The sequence below is a fragment of the Lepidochelys kempii genome, chromosome 18 (genome assembly GCF_965140285.1).
Source record: "Lepidochelys kempii isolate rLepKem1 chromosome 18, rLepKem1.hap1, whole genome shotgun sequence".
Taxonomy (NCBI): Eukaryota; Metazoa; Chordata; order Testudines; family Cheloniidae; genus Lepidochelys; species Lepidochelys kempii.
The window spans coordinates 24,968,497-24,990,110 of NC_136397.1; the positions used below are offsets into that span (position 1 = coordinate 24,968,497).

The window sequence follows — 21,614 nt, forward strand, 5'->3', positions numbered from 1 at the left end:
TGGCCACCAGGAAATTTAGACTTGAAATTAGACGAAGGTTTCTAACCGTCAGAGGAGTAAAGTTTTGGAATAGCCTTCCAAGGGAAGCAGTGGGGGCAAAAGATCTATCTGGCTTTAAGATTAAACTTGATAAGTTTATGGAGGAGATGGTATGATGGGATAACATGATTTTGGTAATTAATTGATCTTTAAATATTCATGGTAAATAGGCCTAATGGCCTGTGATGGGATGTTAGATGGGGTGGGATCTGAGTTACCCAGGAAAGAATTTTCTGTAGTATCTGGCTGGTGAATCTTGCCCATATGCTCAGGGTTTAGCTGATCGCCATATTTGGGGTCGGGAAGGAATTTTCCTCCAGGGCAGATAGGAAGAGGCCCTGGAGGTTTTTCATCTTCCTCTGTAGCATGGGGCATGGGTCACTTCCTGGAGGATTCTCTGCTCCTTGAAGTCTTTAAACCACGATTTGAGGACTTCAATAGCTCAGACATAGGTGAGGTTTTTCACAGAAGTGCGTGAGATTCTGTGGCAGGAGGTCAGACCAGATGATCATAATGGTCCCTTCTGACCTTAGTATCTATGAATCTATAAGGAGCCTAAATCTCATTTTCAAAGTTGTGTAGGCACTTAGGAGCCAAAATTTCAAGTGCCTATGTCCCTTTTGAAAGTAAGATTTAGGTTTCTAAATGTATTAGGCATAGCAACACCAAGCACAACAATGCCTAATACCGTTTAAAATCTGGGCATAGATGACTGCTGTTGATCGAGAAGGTCACATTCTGCCTTAATGATGCATTTCCTGCCTTCTAAACTTCCCATGATGAAGTCTTGGTGAAACAGGATGGTAATAGAAATGTCCCTTACTTGTGAGTCATTTTTGTTTCAGGATTCCTGCTGCAGCCTTTTCTGGGGGCCTGGAGTGACAGATGCACATCAAGATTTGGCAGGAGGCGACCCTTCATTCTGGTCCTGGCAATAGGTGTGTTTTTTTAAATATAAAAGAAAAATAACTTTAAATCTCAAAAAATGTTAGTCAGTGAAAAACCTCTCCTTCCCTTCCACTTCCCTCCAACTGCACCCCCCCCCCCGGGGCAGTGTTCTTGGTGACAGGCCCCCTCTTCTCCCCAACCCTCACTGGTGCTCTGACCTGAAAAGCCCCATTCCCCTTCCCCTCAGCTGTGCAGGGCTGTGAGTGCCACAGCTGGTGAAAAAAGCATAGGACTGGGCTTCAAGATCTTGACTTCTAATTCCAGCCCTGACACTTGCCATGTGGCTCTGGTAGAATCTCTAGCCTTTGCTACACCAGTTTCCTTTTCTGCATAAGAGAGGTGCTGTGAGCTTTAGCTGGTTAGTGTTTGAAAATGAGGTGTGTGCAGTGCTGTTTGTGTTGAATTTTACACTTAAAAAGCTGAGGTCAGCAAGTGGGATTGTTTCCTCAAAAGCAGAAGGAATTTATAATTGGTCAGAGAAATACATAGACTATTGCCCATATGGCCTTTCCCAGAGTGAAAGCTCCCACATGAGGGGGCCTGAGAGGTTCCCTGCTCCAGGGGAGAGTTATGGGGCTCTCTAGAGTTTGCTGGGGCTGGCAGATCCAGAGAGGCAGGAGCCTTCTAGTTTGCCTCTGGCTGGGTCTCCTTACTGTTGTGCAGTAGAAGGCAGGAAGGGGAAGCAAAGGCAGTTAGTGCTTCAAACAGCATTCCCTCCTGTATCGGTAGCATTTGCAGTGGATGATACTGCTGAGTGTGGACAGTCCCCTACTATTCCCCACACCCTACCATGAAACTCCTTCTATGTGGAGCTCCTGTAGAGGGGCATCTATAGGGTTCCAGGAGGATGGAACAGTGCTACATCTAAACTTTGAGCTGTGTGTGATTCCCAACTCATGTTTGCATACTCGCACCAGTTCTCATTGAGTTAACACAAGTCTAAATAGTAGTGTAGCCATGATAGCATGGGCAACAGCAGCAGAAGCATGGCTTAGCTGTACTAAGTACCAACCTGCGGGAAAATGGTGGGTATGTACTCAGTACAACTAAACCATGCTGTCACTGCCTGTGCTATTGTGGTTACATTATGATTTATAATTGCAATAGCTTGATGAGAGCTAGTGTGAGTATATGTATGTTAGCTGGGAACTATACCCCTAGCTTCTAGTGTTGACATTAGCCTCAGATGGCACTCTCCCACTGCCTCCTGTGTGGGCAACTAGAGATGTATGTATGGAAGCGTCCTGTCTGCTCAATTATCTGGAGAGATCTAGTCCTATGTGAAGGCCTGTCAGCAGAAAGGAAACTCTACAAACAAACAAACTATGGAAATTGCTCATTAAATTTTGAGATTGGATCTAAGAAGAGCAAATAATTCAGTTAGTTTGGACATTGTTGGGAACAGAGATCCAAAATCTTTCCATAAACCACACAGAACCCCCAGTCTGTGGTGATCTGACTGTGAATGATGCTACCTGCTGTACTGAGTTTGGTGTAGAATAACAATCGGAGAGCAAGGAAGGATGGGCCTTCATAATTTTTTCCTCCCGGTTGATCTAATTTGATTCCTTGTTCCTAGGAGCATTACTGGGGCTCTCACTTATGCTGAATGGAAGGGACATTGGCAGTGCGTTGGCTGACACTGTGAATAACCATAAGTGGGGGATCATTCTCACAATCTGTGGGGTTGTCCTAATGGACTTTAGTGCAGATTCGGCAGACAATCCCAGTCATGCCTATATGATGGATGTGTGTAGCCCAGTGGATCAAGACAGGGGGCTTAACATCCATGCTTTGTTAGCAGGTATGCACTTTTATTTACTCTTGCATGGTATATAGCCATTTAGCTATGAGCAGACAAGTTCCAATATAGAATAGCATGGCACAAATGTTTGTATATACCATAGGTCTTTGAACTGTAATGATACATACAGCTTTGGGTTGGGGAACTGTCTCTTTTCCTCTACTATAAGTATAACTCAATAGGTAACTTCAGTAATTTAAAAAATAAACAGTGTATAAATTATAGTAAGTTTGTGATATTTTGCCCTTTATCAGTTTGCGTTTTATTGTCAAAGAGTTTAACAAATGTAAAAATAGAAATAAACCAAATTCTTGACAGCTCTTCATGAGACCCCCCTCAAACAGATATGGTAGCAATAATATTTACAGAGAGGAGATGATCATACTGTATTCAGGAGAAAATACCATTTGTATTGGCTTTATTGGAGGAGGCAAATCCTGCTGGTTGCCCTAAAACTGCTGATCTTTATTTTCATTGTTAGCTATCAAATTCTGCAGTTTAGTTTTCCTCTTTCACCAGATTTATAAAACATACTTCTGCATTGCTCTGTGTGTGTGATGAAAGAAAGGACATTCGCCTAAGGCTGTCACCACATGAATGGAGTTTGTATAATGTATATATTTTATATAGTGTTTGTTTTAAACAGTGTTGCCACTTCAAATGTGTAGCCAGCCCATTATTCAGTAAATTGAGCTAACCTGACTCTGAATACACACAGAGAAGAGCTTCCTATTGAGTATGAAGGATCAATTTTAACTTCACTTTTCAGAGCAGAAATGCACTTTAATCCTAGAGCTATGCCATGAGGCAGGTAAGCATCACTATTGTCATTTTACAGGTGGGAACTCTGACACTTACAAAGATTAAGTGACTTGTCCTAAAATGAGCTGGCAAATGTGGGAGTAGAGTTGGCTTCAGATTCTTTACATCAATTACTTGTGCAGCATCAACCCCCTTCCCCTCTCTATCTCATCATTAATGTGTTTTTGGTGCAGGCTATTGTATTGTATTTAAGAGATATAAATCCTTAAAGTGATTAGCTAGGAATTGGGAATCTAGCTCAGAACTCATGATTCAAATGGTGCTGTGCTTCATTGCCTTTTTTCTTTAGGAATTGGCTAGGGAAGGTAATCTTAATCTATTTTCCCCAACAGGTCTTGGAGGCGGCTTTGGTTATGTTGTTGGAGGAATAAATTGGGATAAAACCAGTTTTGGAAGAGCTGTGGGAGGGCAGCTCCGTGTCATCTATGTCTTCACAGCAATAATATTGACTATCACTACTGTCTTGACTCTAATTAGCATTCCAGAAAGACCGCTGCAGTCTTTTAGCAAGAAGAAAAAAGTGATGAAGAGTCCAAGTCTTCCTCTTCCTCCTTCTCCACCTCTTTTGTTTGAGGAAGGTGTACATGAAAACCTCAGTTCTCGTAACGCACATGATTTATATGCAAGTTTTACAAGTCCAATTTCCCCTCTCAGCCCACTCACACCTAAATATGGCAGTTTTAACAGCAGAGACAACTCCTTGACAGGAATTAATGAATTTGCATCATCATTTGGGACCTCAAATATTGACAGCGTGCTCATAGACTGCTTCACAGGAGGGTATGATGGCTATTTAGCAATCCCAGCTAGCTTGCCCAGACAGGCAATCAGTGTCAGCTTTCCCAGGGTGCCAGAGGGCTTTTACTGTCAAGAAAATGGAATCCTGGACCAAGGGGAGAATTCTGTAAATCCAGGGACAGATGGAGATGCATTAAGGGTGGGTTCACTGGATGCAATAAAGCCACGATCAGTAGGGATTCTGAAAAGGCCTCAGACCTTGGCCATTCCAGATGTTGTAACAGGATATTGTCCAGAAAGTAGCAGGAGAAGAAATGTAACCTTCAGCCAACAGGTAAGGGGAGAAAATATATCCAGAAACAATGTCATGACCATGTAATCTGAACATTCATTTAGTCTCTTTAGATAGTTTTACCTTTTATTTTAAAATGCTTAAATATATACTTTTATCATAATGACTGACTTTTTGTTTGTCTATACACACTTGTGATTAAGGGCTCTTTGTAACAGCTTGTTTATGAAAGCTATGGTAGGAATACAATGTATGAACTCATAATATGAGTCTATTAATAAGAGAGATTTAGGGAACAAAAATTAGTAAGAGATTGCGGGAAATTATTTATGATTCGGACTCTCCGCCAGGGAATAATGTGGGCCTTTTCCCACCCCTCAGACAATATAACACAAGGTGCAGAGGCAAATTATGTGCATCAGCATTTCTGAGGTTAATAATGTTAGACACAAAAAGAAAAGGAGTACTAGGGGCACCTTATAGACTAACCAATTTATTTGAGCATAAGCTTTCATGAGCTACAAATTAATTCACAGCCCATGAAATGATAACCAAAGTAATGGTGGGTGTGGGGAGGTGTTTTGCTGTGAGCATCTCCTCATGAAGATTACTGCCCATGTTTTCATCAGGGAAAGTGAGATTTTCCAGCTCTTGGGAAAAGGCTGTGGGGCTTGTCCCCAAACCTAGTGGTTTCCTGGGAATCTGCAGGAGGTCAGGGACCTCTGTGTGCTGGTACATAACGGGAACAGAAATGAGGCACCTGTCCTGTTATGTATGTTTCTTTTGCTATCTTTTGACCCAGTTATACATTTTGTGTTTTGAAACATGCTTAACGGATATTTTTTGCCATCATATTACTGTTTTCAGGCTTGTGAATGAGCTTATTTTGTATAGGGAATGCATTCAGCAGCCCTTTGTACACATGAGCCAACTTCAGCCAATGATAACCTGATGTTAACAGGTGTAACACTCATGTAAATCTTTTGCCAAAATTCAGGAGTGACATAAATGGCGGTGTAAATTACATGCTAGGTGTAAGTTGGTCTTAAAAGGTGCAGGTGGGAATAGGAAGTACTTTAACATACACCAACTAGATCAGTGATTGGCAGCCTTTCAGAAGTGGTGTGCCAAGTCTTCATTTATTCACTCTAATTTAAGGTTTTGCATGCCAGTAATACAATGTAATGTTTTTAGAAGGCCTCTTTCTATAAGTCTTTAATATATAACTAAACTATTGTTGTATGTAAAGTAAATAAGATTTTAAAAATATTTAAGAAGCTTCATTTAAAATTAAATTAAAATGCAGAGCCCCCTGGACCGGTGGCTAGGACCCGGGCAGTGTGAGTGCCACTGAAAATCAGCTCGCATGCCATAGGTTGCCTACCCCTGAACTAGACATTCAGTAGCTGTGCAAAATGAGTGTAATTTACCACTATGAGTAAAATCCTGGTTTCCCTGATTTCAGTGGGGCCAGGATTTCATCCCATGTGTGTGGGGAATAGCAGGAAAAACAACTAACGTGAGTGTGTAAATTAAAGGAGGTCCTTTTGTCTGCACCACCCCTACTATTCCTGCAGCCAAATGCAGCCCTGTTCTGAGGACAGCTCCTATTGACTTCAATGGGATTCATGTCCACTTACGCCAGTACTAAATTTGGTTCCCAAAGAAATCCAGAAGAGTGTAAGATACTTGTTTCGAATCCACTGAAAGCCAAAACCGTATACAGAATACTACTTTGCATTTTATGATTAACTTATTTACTCCATTGCTTGCATCCCCACTGAATCTAGACTCATCTTTATTCTCAATGTTTACTTTTTATGGCAACACTGTCAGTGACCACAAAGAAATGTAATATTACACAGCTTTGTTTTTATGTTTTCTGATTTGGAGTTCTTATGGTGCAGGTTGCTAATATTTTGCTGAATGGTATGAAGTATGAGAGTGAGTTGAATGGATCAGGTGAGATGTCTGAGCAATCACTTTCCATGAAACTTCTTTGTTCAACCATCTGCCACATGCCCAAGACTCTGCGTAACCTCTGCATCAACCACTTCCTAGGTAAACCTGCACAATGTCATGTTTTCACCATGAAAGTAATCATATTTTCCTTCAGAAGAAAATGGTTTAAGAATCAGTTTAGATTAATATTTTAAAGTGTTTGATCTATTGTGGTTGTCCCTTGCTGAGGACTACTGAGTAACTGAGTCCTAATTTTCTCCATGAAGGTGACTGATAGTATTCCAAACTCCAGAAAGTCTCTTATGGTTCTTCTATAACTAGATTATTTTCTACCAGAAATGAATACATATTTATTTTTAGTAAAAAAATAATTCCTTGTTTATATCGGCACTAAGGAAATCTACCTCTGATTAGGTGGAGTATATGTACTAGGACACAAGAAACTGAACTAGGAGCAGAAATTATAAATTGAAAATTTTATCATTAAAATTTTACAAATCAGCCTCCTTTGACATTGTCCTCTGGTATTGGACTTCTTATTGAATGAGTGTTTATTTGCTCAGAGGCCTCTAAGGGCATTTCTAGATGAAACTCACTGCTCAGTAAACTGGGGTGTAAATCTTCAGAGCTCCAGTGTGCCATCCACTAACTGTCCGTTCCAAAGGGAACTCTTCATGTGGACCCTGCACATACACTCTTAGTGTGCAGTATGCTGGAGCTCTGTAGATTTATCCCGCAGTTTGCCACACAATGTGTGTTCATTTAGACATGTTGTAAGGATAATGATGGGTGATATTCTCTTTTATTTGTGCCAGGGACACTCCCATGTGAGGCAACACAGGGTTCAACTCTCTTTCTACTCATGTTCCATGTGTACATGAGGCTCCGTAAGAAAGATTGTAAGAGACATGGGCTGTGGAGTTTTCAGTATTCTGATGGCAGCCAGCTCTACACCACCATCACTTTCCATCTGTTAATACAGTGGCCAAGTGACTGTAGAAGGCTCGATAGGTCAGGCTCAGTCGAGAGAAGACTGAGTTAATATTAATAAGTTGGCAGAAAGAATCAGATGAACTGTTGCATCAGCATCCTTGAGTGAGGGAGCACAGCCACCATTTGCAACATACATTCGCTGCTATGGAATTTTATTGAACTAGAGGATGCTGCTGGAGTCCCAGGTAGTCGCCATAACTAAAAGCACTTTTCCCATCTGATTTTGGAAAGATCAGTGGAGTCATCTCTCTCAGACCTTGCTACACTAATACATGCCTTTGTCATCTCAAGATTAGACTACTATGATGTGCTCTATGTGAAAGCTAGATCTTGAATCCATTTAGAAACTGAAGCTAGTTCAGAATTCTGTAACCCATTTGTGGTTTCTCTTGCTCTGATCAGTGCTCTGACCAGTGCAGTCTGCCTTTGGGGATTCCAGGTGGTGTTCAAAGGGTAGGTTTTAACCTTTAAAATGCTAACTGACTTTGATACAGATTACAGTGTAGTATATAAAGAGAGAGGTCTCAGGTAACTCCCATGATGATGATAAGGGCAAGCTGTGGAGTGTATTATAGAATGTTACACAGTTTGTTTACTGCTGGGACTTCTAAAATATGCAAGAGTACCCAGAGCTTGGAGTGGGAGCTTAAAGATGCCATTCAAATTTAAATAAATAAATATTGCTTCTGGCTTCTTCTAGGTTGGCTCTCGTTTGAGGGAATGTTGCTGTTCTACACAGACTTCATGGGAGAAGTGGTGTTTCAAGGCAATCCTAAAGCCCCTCACAACTCTGATGAATATCAAAAATACAATGCTGGGGTCACCATGGGGTGTTGGGGAATGTGTATCTATGCATTCAGTGCTGCATTCTATTCAGGTATTAAGCAGAGCTTTCTCCCATAATGCTGAGAGGAGAACGAACTGCCTCTGAAAAGCTGCTTCTGCAGTATAGAATGTTGTTTTAGGCTTGGCATTTATATTGCAGATTAGAGTGCTACTTGATGGTTTTTCTGCCCTAAAATCTTTTTTTTTTATTAGCAGTTCTTGTCTGTCTGTTTGTTAATACTGGTTAGCATTGACAGCACAGACACCCAACAGTCTCGTCACAATAAAACAAATTGCCATTGTATAGCACTGTTCATAAAGTAATCCACAGCTTCACAAAACTCTTGTGAGGTAGGTGAACTGAGGTATGGGGGAATTGCACACTTCATAGCTTGTGTAAGCCGGATATTTTGCATGCACCAAGGGTTCCTTGCATCCCACAATTTTCCCACATAGCTCCCTGCCATCCCACCTGCCTCTATTGCAGGGGCTTCCTGTAACTCCCCTGCGACTGCTAAGGATTCTGTATGCCCTGCATTCACACACCCTATGCACACACAAACCCCATGCACAGGGAGCATGCATCCCTCCACCCATATGCACAGGGACACAGTCCTACTTGCAAAGTGGGAAATGTGGCTATGAAATTACTGTAATGTGCGTGCACAACTGACTACTCTGAGTACAGTTTTTCAGTTATCAATGGTTTTCTGCCAAACTGGGAGGACATTAATAGTGGGGCTCCACAGAGGTCTGTCCTGAGTCTGGTTCTATTCACTATTTTCATTAATGACTTAGATAATGAAGTGGAGAATATACTTATAAAATCTGCAGGTGACATCAAGCTGGGAGGGGTTGCAAACAATTTGGAGGACAAGATTATAATTCAAAATGACCATGACAAATTGGGGAACTGGTCTGAAATCAACAAGATGAAATTCATTAAAACAAGTGGAACCTACTGCACTTAGGAAAGAAATGTCAAATGCACAAATATAAAATTGGGAATAACCGTCTAGGCAGCAGTGCTGCAGAAAAGGAACTGGGAGTTATAGTGGGTCACAAGTTTAATATGAACCAACTGTGTGGTGCAGTTGTGAAATAGGCTAATATAATTCTGGGGTGCATTAACAGGAGTACTTTGTGTAGGACTGAGGGGGAAACCTAATAATAGTCTTCAAATATGTAAAGAGGATGGTGGTAAATTGTTCTCAATGTCCATTGGAGGTAGAACAAGAAATGTAATCAGTTAAATCTGCAGCAAGGGAGATTTAGGGTAGATATTAGTAAAACCTTTTTAACTATAAAGGATAGTTAAGTACTGGAATAAGTTACTAAGGAAGGTGTGGAATCCCTATCATTAGAGGTTTTTAAGGACATGTTAGACAAACACTCTCAGAGATGGTGTATGATTGCTTGGTTCTGCCTCAGCATAGGGGGGAAAATTATATGACCTCTTGCAGTCCCTTCCAGCCCTACATTTATATGATTCAATGTATTGGTAGGATAGACAGAGATGAGTCAGGACTACTGTTATGCTAGAAGACATTAATGGGTACTATCAACCAGTTGTTTGAGCTAAAACAATTGCAGAGGGGTTTAAAATTATGGCTGTACTAAAGAGCTGGTAAGGCTTCGTGGGGTCCCCCCCATTTCCCACCTTTCAGCTTCCTGATTTTCCAAAAATCCAATAGTATTCTGGCCCTTGATACCTTGAATGTTTACTGAAATTTTGAAATTGAATAGTTGTAGCATTCAAAGGTTATTGTGTTACAGACAGAGGCAAATAGAAATGGTATCAAGTTGAGTGTAACGTCTTTGCAAGCTCAGGCAACCATTGTGCAATTCCTTCACTCACCACTGACAGGCAGCCTCTTCTGGGTAGAATTCTGTTTTTTTGGCAAATAGTAACACTGCACAAGTTATGCATATTGCAAGCATTTGGACTCACCCAGCAGCACCTCCTACTGGTCATCCTTGGGAATTAGCTCAATTTCCAGCCCAGAGCACCCTCTGCAGGCCAGTGATCTACCTTACCACTAGCCCCCATGTCCGGTGCCCTTGCCTTGGGTGCTGCCCCCTGGCAGTACCCCCACTCCCTAGGAACCCTCACCCACTATCCCCACATCACCTCAGTCATGGCTACTGCCAGTTACCATCAAGCCCCCACACCCTGGGGCAGACTGCAGTGTAAAAGCCAATCACCACAGGCAACAAGGGATTTGGACTGGCTGCCCTTACCCACCCTCAGACTGCCCCTTTGCAACCCCAATACCTATAAGGGCCTGGGACCAGGCCCTGCAGCCTGGGGAGTTGCTGGCCTAGGGCTTCCCAGCCCTGCCTTACTCTAGGTCCCCAGGTGAGTTCCCCTGCAACCAGGCCTATCTATCTCTCTCTAGCCAGAGAGAGACTGCCTGAGTTTCTGGCTCCCAGCCTTTGTAAGGGCCAGCTGGGCCCTGATTGGGGCATGGCCCAGCTGCGGCTATTTCCCCTATCAGCCCAGCTTCTAGCCCACAGCCCGCTCAAAGGGCTGGCTTTTCAGTCCTTCAGGGCAAGAGCGGGTAGCCACCCCGCTACACATACACACTGAGAAGAAAACATACAGTACCCCTAAGATATATTCATTTTTTTCCACATGACAACTTATTTTGTTCTAGAAGTAGCAGTCCTTCAAGAAATGTGCAGTTGGCGGAATCTGGCCCTTATTTATCAATCATTTCTCCACTAAAGATCTTACATTTCATTCATAGTCCTGTTAAAGTTGTATCCATAAACCATAGATTAATAATAGACAGGGTTCAGAAAACATGGGGATGTACACCTAAAAAGCCTTAATGTGGGTAAAGGAAGGATAGACAGGCCATTCTTCAGTTCATAATTACCTTCTTAACATGCTCTGTGTGAAAGATCTTATTCTGCATGACCTGAAAAGCTGACAGTACCAGAAGCTGATCACTCCAACCTTATACAGTATCACATATGCTAACTTTACAAGTATTTGCATTAAAGTATACTTCAAAACAATTGGCAAAAGTAAAAATTATGACATCAGATTAAGAAAAAGAAATATAATATCTCACAAATTCCCTTTATTGTTTGTGGAAAGTTATTTCCCATAATTAAATAAACCAATAATTCTAATGCTTTGAGAAGGTTAAAGACCAGGGCAACTAGGATGTAGTCACAGCAGAAAGTTAAAAAAATACACAGAATCTGTTTATATGTTTCTGTGCAATTTATTCTCTTAAATTCTATTTTACAGCTGCACTAGAAAAGCTGGAAGAATACTTCAGTATTCGCACCCTGTATTTCATAGCATACCTTGCTTTTGGACTTGGTACAGGCCTGGCTACAGTCTCCAGAAATATCTATGTGGTTTTATCTTTATGCATAACTTATGGTATTTTGTTTTCAACGCTCTGCACACTCCCTTATTCTCTGTTGTGTGATTACTACCAGAGTAAAAAGGTAAGTTTCCCACTACTACATGTTTTTAAACCATAAAGTGCAGAAGTTTCTACACTACCCACAGCTAAGACAAACTTCTGCCAAGACAGATCATGTTCAACTAGAATTTTTTGCTCCTTTTCTTTTTCTGCTGCACATACAATCAGTTAGAATTAACTTGTTTAAAAATCTCTTTCTACTATGTGGCCAGCCACGGGTAGAAAGGGAACTGAATCTTCTTCATCTCTATTGATTTTCCTTTGCCCTCCTCCCCTTCCCAGCCTCTCTAATGCTTACTTCTTTTTCCTTGTCCCTTGCCCTCCGCTGCATATTGCTGAGAAGCTGAATATTTATTTTAAGTTATTTTTTCATAGCTCAGTCTGTGCTGGCCAGGACACTATTAATGGTCCTATACTCATGTTTGGCAGAATCTGATCAGGAAGCATAAGAAAATAAGAATAGCTATAGTGGGTCAGACCAATGGTCCATCCAGCCCAGTATCCTGTCTTCCGACAGTGGCCGATGCCAGATGCTGCAGAAGGAATGAACAGAACATGGCAATCACTGAGTGATCCATCCTCTGTTGTCCAGTCCCAGTTTCTGGCAGTCAGAGAATTTGGGACACCCAGAGCATGGGGTTGCATCCATGACCATCTTGGCTAGCAACCACTGATGGACCTATCCTCCATGAACTTATCTAATGCTTTGTTTAACCCAGTTATACTTTTGGCCTTCAGAACATTGCTTAGCACTGAGTTCCACAGGTTATTGATTTGTTGTGTGAAGTACTTCCTTATGTTTGTTTTAAACCTGCTGCCTATTAATTTCATTGGGTAACCCTAGTTCTTGTGTTATGTGAAGGGATAAATAACATTTCCTTATTCATTTTCTCCTCCCACTTATGATTTTACAGACCTCTATCATATCCCTGCCTAGTTGTCTCTTTTCCATGCTGAACAGTCCCAGACTTTTTAATCTCTCCTCTTCTGGAAGCTGTTCTATACCCTTAATAATTTCGGTTGCCCTTCTCAGTACTTTTTCCAGTTCTAATACATCTTTTTTGGGATGGGGCAACCAGAACTGCACACAGTATTCAAGGTGTGGACGTACCATGGATTTATATAGTGGCATTAAGATATTTTCTGTCTTATTATTTATCCCTTTCCTAATGGTTCCTAATAGTGTTAGCTTTTTTGACTGCCACTGCACATTCAGCAGATGTTTTCAGAGAACTATCCATGATGACATCAAGATCTCTCTCAAGCGGTAACAGCTAGTTTAGATTCCATCATTTTGTATGTATAGTTGGGATTATTTTTCTAATATGCATTCATTACTTATCAACATTGAATTTCCAAAGCCACACTGAGCACAGGGGGATGGATGAGCTAGAAATACCACAAGCAGTCAAGACTGAGCGAGAACTAAAGGTGGGATCAAAGAAGGTACATATGCACCTAATCCTGTTTTTAGGTGCCTGAGTCCCCTTTTTAGGCACAGTTGTGATTCACAACCTCCTACTCAGCTGCCGCCTAACTTTGTAGTACCTAAACTTGCTTGTTGCATAAGTTTTGGCAGTAAGAGTTCCATAGGTGCCCGTGTTTCTGCTACTGAGCATGCACATTGCGGCATCACTCTTGGTGTCCAGGTGCATGTCTCTTGCCTATGCTCTGGAATGATTCACACACTGAAGAAGATGGGTATTAGAGTGCGTAAGTCATGTGTGGGGCCCAATCTGGTAGGCAGTCTCTTAGCACACCTACTGGATCAGGCCCCACATGTGAGTTCACACAAAACAGCTGGGGGGAGGAGAGGAGGACAACCTCCATTCTAACTTTTAGCCTAGTGGTTAGGGTATTTATGCAGGATGTGGAAGACCCACCCTTCAAATCCCCCTCTGTCTGATGAGAAGAGATTTGAACAATGTGCTATAGGATATTCTGACATGGGGCTCCCTCAGTATCTCCTTTTGAAGTTGGCCCACTTTAATTAAATGATTGAATAATTAAATATCAATTGGACTGAGAAAGAGTTAGAATGACTCTATAGCTTAGTGGTTAGGACTGTGGCAACTCCCTGTTCAAGTCCATTCTCCCCTTCAGGTAGAATCATAGAAGTATAGGACTGGAAAGGACCTTGAGAAGTAATCTAGTCCAGTCTTCTGCACTCATTGCAGGACTACATAATAATTAGACCATTTCTGACAGGTGTTTGTCTAACCTGCTCTTAAAAACCTACAATGATGGAGATTCCACAACTTCCCTAAGGAATTTATTTCAGTGCTTAACTACCCTAACAATTAGGAATTTTTTCCTAATGTCCTACCTAAACCTCCCTTGCTGTAATTTAAGCCCATTACTTCTTACCCTATCCTCAAAGGTTAACAAGACCAATTTTCCCCTCTCCTCCTTGTAACAACCTTTTATGTACTTGAAAACTGTTATCATGTCCCCTCTCTCAGTCTTCTCTTCTCCAGACTAAACAAACCCATTTTTTTCAATCTTCCCTCATAGGTCATGTTTTCTAGACCTTTAATCCTTTTTGTTGCTCTTCTCTGGACTTTCCCCAATTTATCCACATCTTTCCTGTAATGTGGCACCCAGAACTGGACACAATACTCCAGTTGAGGCCTTATTAGCATGGAGTAGAGTGGAAGAATTACTTCTCATGTCTTGCTTACAACACACCTGCTAATACATCATAGAATGATGTTCACTGTTTTTGCAAGTGTTACACTGTTGACTCATATTTACCTTACGAGCTACTGTGACACCCCAGATCTCTTTCTGCAGTACTCCTTCCTGGGCAGTCATTTCCCATTTTGTATGTGTGCAACTGATTGTTCTTTCCTAAATGGAGTACTTTGCATTTGTCCTCATTGAATTTCATCCTGTGTATTTCAGATAATTTCTCCTGTTTGTCCAGATCATTTTAAATTTGAATCCTATCCTCCAAAATCCAAAGCACATCCTGGGTTAGTACCTTAACTGATCAGCTAAAGGTTATAAGGAAGTGCCTTCTTGGGCTGTTTTGTGTGAACTCGCATGCAGGTTTAAATTAAATTTATCCTGGCAAAAGTAGGTGTGCTGACAGGCCAACTATTGGATTGGGCCCCCGCATTCAATCTAGACAGCTGAATGCCTATCTTCCCCTGATTAATTAATCACAAACAGAGATAGGTGCCTTCCTACAGACCAGACTTAGGCACCAAACATCAAGAGTGGTTCAGGGCTTGGCATGCATCCTTCTCATAGACATCTCCCATTGGCTAGCTTAGGTGGCTCCCTGCCTAGCAGGGCTAGCTTTGTTGATTGCTTCTATGTCTCTCCCCATTCGTTGTGTAGGAGTCTGGGTGCCCAACTCAGGCTTTGTGGACCACAGTGATGTTCCTGTGACTTTCTAGGTGCCTAAAAGTTAGGAGCATCACAACACCTAAATCCCTTTTGTGGATCTGGGCTAAGGAATCTCTAAAAATGTTTTAGGACACCCCAGCACTATACAGCAAAAGGGAAATACCATGTCTCAACAGAATACTGTTCATGCAGGTGATATACACTGGCTGAATGGCAACCCTAAATCTCAGGCAAACTTCATTACTGCTGGAGCACTTACTACAGCTGTCAACAAGGTTGCCTAAGCATTTCCATCATAAATCACTTTTCAGTTACTCATACTTCTCAGATTTGCATGATTAAGGGTGAATTTTTCCAAGTCTAATTTCTGCCCAAGGATAAACTTGTTCTATTGTCTGCACAAAAGCAGTTCATTTTTGAGAATGGGGGGGACCTATTATTTTAAAAAAATCTAAAATATGTAAGTTTTATATGAATAGTTTTAGCAATGTCTGGAAGCAAAATAGGAAATTTGGTAGGTAAGAGCTGTGAGGAAGGAGAAGTGTCTTACAGTATCCTTGTGAAAATCCATTTGCCTTGTCACCAAGTTGTGAAGGTTTGAAAATAGTAGCTTGTACATGCCTGATAGCTTTTGAACTATGGCTGAAATTTTAACGTTGACGTTTGCTGACTTTTGAGTGCTTAACTGTATAACCCTAACATTATTGTGATGCTATACAATATTCTACATGAATTATATTTGCCCAATTGTGACCCTTGCCGCATACTCATACAGGGGATAGACAATGTAAGGAGTCCTGGCTCCTCACATAACAGGGAGGAAAGCAGTTTCTACAGGGCTGCTACTTTCTCTTTTCCCCTGCACATGTGATGGGCCAGGACAGGGAGTAAAGAGAACCTTGGATATGAAATGTCCTCCAATATGCTTGCCAAGTGAACTGATGTGCCAGGAAAGTAATCTGTACTATCTGTAGTGCTAGCACAGATTATTTCCTCCCCTAGAACAAGGGGATACCCAAATTATGATTCTCTGAGTCACAATCAGTTTCCTGGCTTCAGCATTTCCAACCCCAAACATTTAAAACAAAAATCATAAGATTGGCTTTAAAATCATGTTTTTTTAAAAAATAATTAATTTGTGATGAGTTCTATTTGCCTTCTGGGTTTTTAGACTCTAGGATACACTAGGATCACATTTTCAAGATATTCTCCACAACCATGAGGGCTAGAAACTTCCTTTATCTATATACAAAAGCTCAGATTCTCACATATTAATATCACTCCAGGAGCTTGGGAAACACTTTTTGTCACAAGACTCCCAGTAAAATTGTGAGAGTTGGCAAGATTGTTGTGTGCTTCTGTGGCAGACAACAATGCATTGCCTCTTCCGCAGGGCTTGAGGCAAAGCCACAAATTGGCCCTAAATTATTAGATCCTGGTTGCACAAAGGATTGTATGCAGGCATACAGGATCGCAAAGCACTAAAGTAATGGAGCTCCATAGGTGTAACTCTTTGCAGGATCAGGCCTTATTTAGTAGTATTGACATATCTTGGAACCACTTGCACACTTGATAAACAGACCTACCCAATTAAAGCTCACACAAATCCTTGTGTCAAATACTCTAAACAGATGGAATTTAATCTCAGTAAACTTTCTCCTGCATTAATTTTACAAGTGACATTAACTGAACAGCACACACCTGTATTCACCTCTTTGGATACAAATATTTTTCCAAAATTCTTAGCATGTAAATAAAGATGCAAACATGACATAGAAAAAGGAAAATGTAAAAATTTAAGGAAAGGGGGGAAATCGGCATCTTGCATTAACTCAAGCAGAATGTAGTATTAAATAAGGACATTAGACAGTTTCACAATTTAAATTATTTTACGCAAAAATAGCTATTGTGTTTTTTTAGAATCCCTCTGTTAAATTCTTTTGTTTCCCCATTTACGCTTAAACGATAACTGAGTAAAACATGGGTCACTATATACAATGGGAACTGAGACGTCACAAAACCTGTGTTTATTGGCATCATCTGCTAGGGCAATTGTCAAATTCAGATTCTGGGGTAACTGGAATTAAATTAGCTTTTTATACATTGTAAATTGTAAATCTTGTTTCTTTTTTATATATTCCTATTATTATTACATTAAGTATTTCAAACCTTGTTAATATTGACCAGAGACCTATCAGAAAATTCATAGCTTTCCTAAGCATCTGTAGAGCAAAAATGACATGATTATGGTAGCTTCTTTGTGAGTACAGGGTTCTGCATAACATCAGTGAAAACAGACCAGTCTTATTAATTTAATTCTACTGCTTGTTAGAAAAGATAGGAATGGTAGCAGAGACACTGGAGCTGTTGATTTGCAGGTTCAGGAAGATAGCAAATGCATCAGTTTACATGTGGAAGTTGTTTTCTCCACTGCAAGAGTTAAAAGCTAGTTTTATTAAATGAAGGCTTAAAATCTGCAAAAAATGGATGGCTGTAGCTCCCTCACACTGGTGAGTGGATTTCTGCTTGTTACTGGTGAATGGATTTCAAGTAACGAGTATTAACATTATCAGTCACTGTTCTAGTTAATGGGCTAGAAGTGTCTGTTGGAATAGTTGTGTATTTATCCTTCTCTTGTTTAGCTAGTAAGTGTTTGGCTGTACATATTGGGCCAAATCTTACTCCTATTGGTATCAGTGGGACTTTTATAAAATGATTTCTGTGGTAGCAGGATCAACCTCACATTCAGAATTTCCAATGGAAGATTTATCACATTAAGAATTCTATTCTCCAATTGATGTTGACCAGAAAGAAACAACTTTTAGGAGCATTAATGGTATATACTTGTATTAAGGGGAGAAAAGATTCCCCAGCAGACAAATTCAGGAAATATTGGAGTTTCAAAAGGTAGAGAAGATCATTTGCCTTTCTGCTGAGCTGTTTCCTTTATGCACAACTGCTTTTTCCTATGGCGTTGCCTTGGTAGTCCAGCATTAAGGGAATAGTCCAGAGAAGAGATTAGTTTGCTAATTAGGGCTGTCAATTAATCACAGTTAACTCATGCGATTAACTCAAAAATTAATTGTGATTAATCACACTGTAAAACAATAGAATAGCAATTGAAATTTATTAAATATTTTGGATGTTTTTCAATTATTGTTTTTCAATTGGATGTTTTCAATTATAACGCAGCATACAAAGTGTACAGTGCACACTTTATATTATTTTTATTACCAATATTTGCACTGTAAAAGTAACAGAAATAGTATTTTTCAATTCACCTCATACAAGTACTGTAGTGCAATCCCTTTATCATGAAAGTGCAACTTACAAATGTAGGGTGTTTTGTTACATAACTGCACTCAAAAACAAAACAACGTAAAACTTTAGAGCCTACATGTCCACTCAGTCCTACTTCTTGTTCAGCCAAATGCTAAGAGAAACAAGTTTGTTTACATTTACAGGAGATAATGCTGCCCACTTCTTAATTACAACTTCACCTGAAAGTGAGAACAGGTGTTCGCATGTCACTGTTGTAGCTGGCATCGCAAGATATTTACATGCCAGATGCGCTAAAGATTCATATGTCTCTTCATGCTTCGGCCATCGTTCCAGAGGATGTATTTCCATGATGATGATGCTTGTTAAAAAAATAATGCATTAATTAAATTTGTGACTGAACTCCTTGGGGGGAGAATTGTATGTCTCCTGCTCTGTTTTACCCACATTCTGCCATATATTTCAAGTTATAGCAGTCTCAGATGATGACCCAGCACATGTTGTTTGTTTTAAGAACACTTTCACTGCAAATTTGACAAAATGCAAACAAGATACCAATGTGAAAGTTCTAAAGATAGCTACAGCACTCAACCCAAGATTTAAGAATCTGAAGTGCCTTCCAAAATTTGAGAGGGATGAAGTGTAGAGCATGCTTTCAGAAGTCTTAAAAGAGCAACACTCTGATGCAGAAACTACAGAACCCAAACCACCAAAAAAGAAAATGAACCTTCTGCCGGTGGTATCTGACTCAGATGATGTAAATGAACATGCATCAGTGCACACTGCTTTGGATCATTATCGAGCAGAACCCGTCATCAGCACAAACACGTATCCTCTGGGAATGGTGGTTGAAGCATGAAGGGACATATGAATCTTTAGCGCATCTGGCATGTAAATATATTGTGATGCCGGCTACAACATTGCCATGCAAATGCCTGTTCTCTTTTTCAGGTGACATTGTAAACAAGAAGCAGGCAGCATTATCTTCTGCAAATATAAACAAATTTGTTTGTCTGAGCAATTGGCTGAACAAGAAGTAGGACTGAGTGGACTTGTAGGTTTTAAAGTTTTATATTGTTTTATTTTTGAATGCAGGGATTTTTTTACATAATTCTACGTTTGAATGTTCAACTTTCATGATAAAGAGATTGCACTGTGTAAGGTGAATTGAAAAATACTGTCTTGTTTTTTACAGTGCAAATATTTATAATAAAAATAAATATAAACTAGAACTGTACGCTTTATATTCTGTGTTGTAATTGAAATATATTGGAAAATGTAGAAAACATCAAAAATATTTAAGTAAATGGTATTCTATTATTAACAGCTCATCGCGATTAATTTTTTTAATTGCTTGACAGCCCTAGTGCTAACCCTCAAACCAGTGGTTTTCAACTTCTGGTCCTTGGACCCGTGAGGGTCTGCAGATCCTAAGATTTCCAAAGGGGTCCACACCTCTATTGGAAAAAATTTAGGGGTCCTCAGATGAAGAAAGGTTGAAAACCACTGCTACAAACCACTACTACATTCTCAACAATACTGGTGTAAATTCAGCAACTACTGGGGACAGTAATTCCTTACGCTGCTAGGTTTGGGAAATCAATGTGTCCTCCTCTATTAAATGTAGTGAATGCTGCATATGGATGTTAATTATTGAAAGTCTCATCTTGCAGGTTTGCATTTAGCATATTGTTTTACCATGTTAACAATTTGCATATTTTGCTCTGGTTTGCTAAACTACTCTCTAGTTCTCATATGATTTTCTTTCCCTTTGAACAGTTCACAGGATCGACTATCGATGGTACCAAGAGGGGGATGGGCGTGGATATCTCTCTTCTGAGCTGCCAGTATTTCCTAGCTCAGCTTCTTGTTTCTATAGTGATGGGACCCATAACTTCCATGGTGGGCAGCGCTAACGGGGTGATGTATTTTGCCAGCCTCGTGTCTTTCATTGGCTGCTTGTTTTCCTCTCTGTGTGTCATATATGAGATTCCAGCCAACGAGGAGACGGCTGAGGAGCAGCAGCCGTTGGTGCTGAGCGTGTGAAGGGGCCCCAGCTCCGCAGTGCGGGATCTCTGGTGCGGCTCCATCAGCCGCCGGAGAGGGGCTGGCGTCTGCCGGGGAAGAAGAGGCACCAATCCGTACGAGGCCCGCTGGACGCTGCAATAAAAGCGACTCAAACAAACTGTACTTGTGCCTCCTTATTACTCCGGACGGCAAGTGCTGCGTGCCCCGCGGGAAGGCTGCCCCGATTGCCCCTGGGGCGCTGCGCACAGCTGGCGGGGCCACACCAGCCAAACACACGCCCTGCAGCGGCCGGCATGGGCGGAGGAGGGGCAGCGGGGCGCGCCTGTCCCGGAGACCGCCCGCTGCTGGGGGAGGGGGAATCCACCCCCTCCTGTTGGTCGTGTCTGACCCGACGTCACGTCGGTCGGATCTTCCCAAAGGGTTATTGGAGGAGGGGTCACGGCCTTAGCGCCATAGGCCCCGCCCCCGAAAGGCCAATGGCCTTGGTTATTGCTAGGACAACCGGCCCCGCCAGCCACTGATTAGCACCTCCTATTGGGCCGCCGCCCGATTACTCACTGGTAGCCAATGGACTCCGAGAGTGTTGTGATATCATCTCTGATTGGCTACTGAGATGGCGTGCCCTCCCTCAAAGGGGGCGGGGCTCCGGCTTTGACTTGGCTATAGTGTTCCGTGTATCCCGCCGCCCTCCCATTGTCCTGCTCGGTAGCGGCTGCTCCCCCTGAGTCCGTATCCGGGTTCTCTTGCAGCACTTCGCAGGCGCCGCTGTAGAGTGAGTCTGTGGGAGCCCGGAGAGCGGGGGTGCTGCTGGCCGGGCTGAGCTCCCGAGTCTGTGCCCGGCCCGAGCCGCCGCTGGGTCCCCCAGCCTGAGCCTGCCATGGGAGTGTGGCAACCTGGGCCGGGGGGTGTCTTAAGAATTCATGCCTAGTAATGAACAAAGGATCTTTGGCACTCCAAGTCTATGGAGGGTCGCAACGGAAAACCTGTTGTCTTTTAAGATAATCAAATCGTTTGCACTGAAAAACATGTTGAGTTACCTGGAAGTTTTTCAGCTGGTTTGTGACGTGCTCCACAACCAAGCCAG

The 21,614-nt window shown here is 41.6% G+C and overlaps 1 protein-coding gene across 8 annotated transcripts in view; it reads left to right on the forward strand.

Annotated features, from left to right (window-relative positions):
- SLC45A1 (solute carrier family 45 member 1) overlaps positions 1-20,687 on the forward strand; it is a 78,156-nt gene extending 57,469 nt beyond the window's left edge. For 6 of the 8 annotated variants that reach the window (XM_073316558.2, XM_073316559.1, XM_073316557.2 and 3 more), the window contains 7 exons: positions 885-977; positions 2,567-2,791; positions 3,946-4,685; positions 6,551-6,704; positions 8,299-8,475; positions 11,686-11,891; positions 20,282-20,687. In XM_073316558.2, the coding sequence (XP_073172659.1) occupies positions 885-977; positions 2,567-2,791; positions 3,946-4,685; positions 6,551-6,704; positions 8,299-8,475; positions 11,686-11,891; positions 20,282-20,548 (1,862 nt within the window). In that variant the 3' untranslated portion in view covers positions 20,549-20,687. The remainder of the gene's footprint in view (positions 1-884; positions 978-2,566; positions 2,792-3,945; positions 4,686-6,550; positions 6,705-8,298; positions 8,476-11,685; positions 11,892-20,281) is intronic. The other 2 variants (XM_073316563.1, XM_073316562.1) reach the window with 2 other exon arrangements.
- The last annotated feature ends 927 nt before the right edge of the window (positions 20,688-21,614 follow it).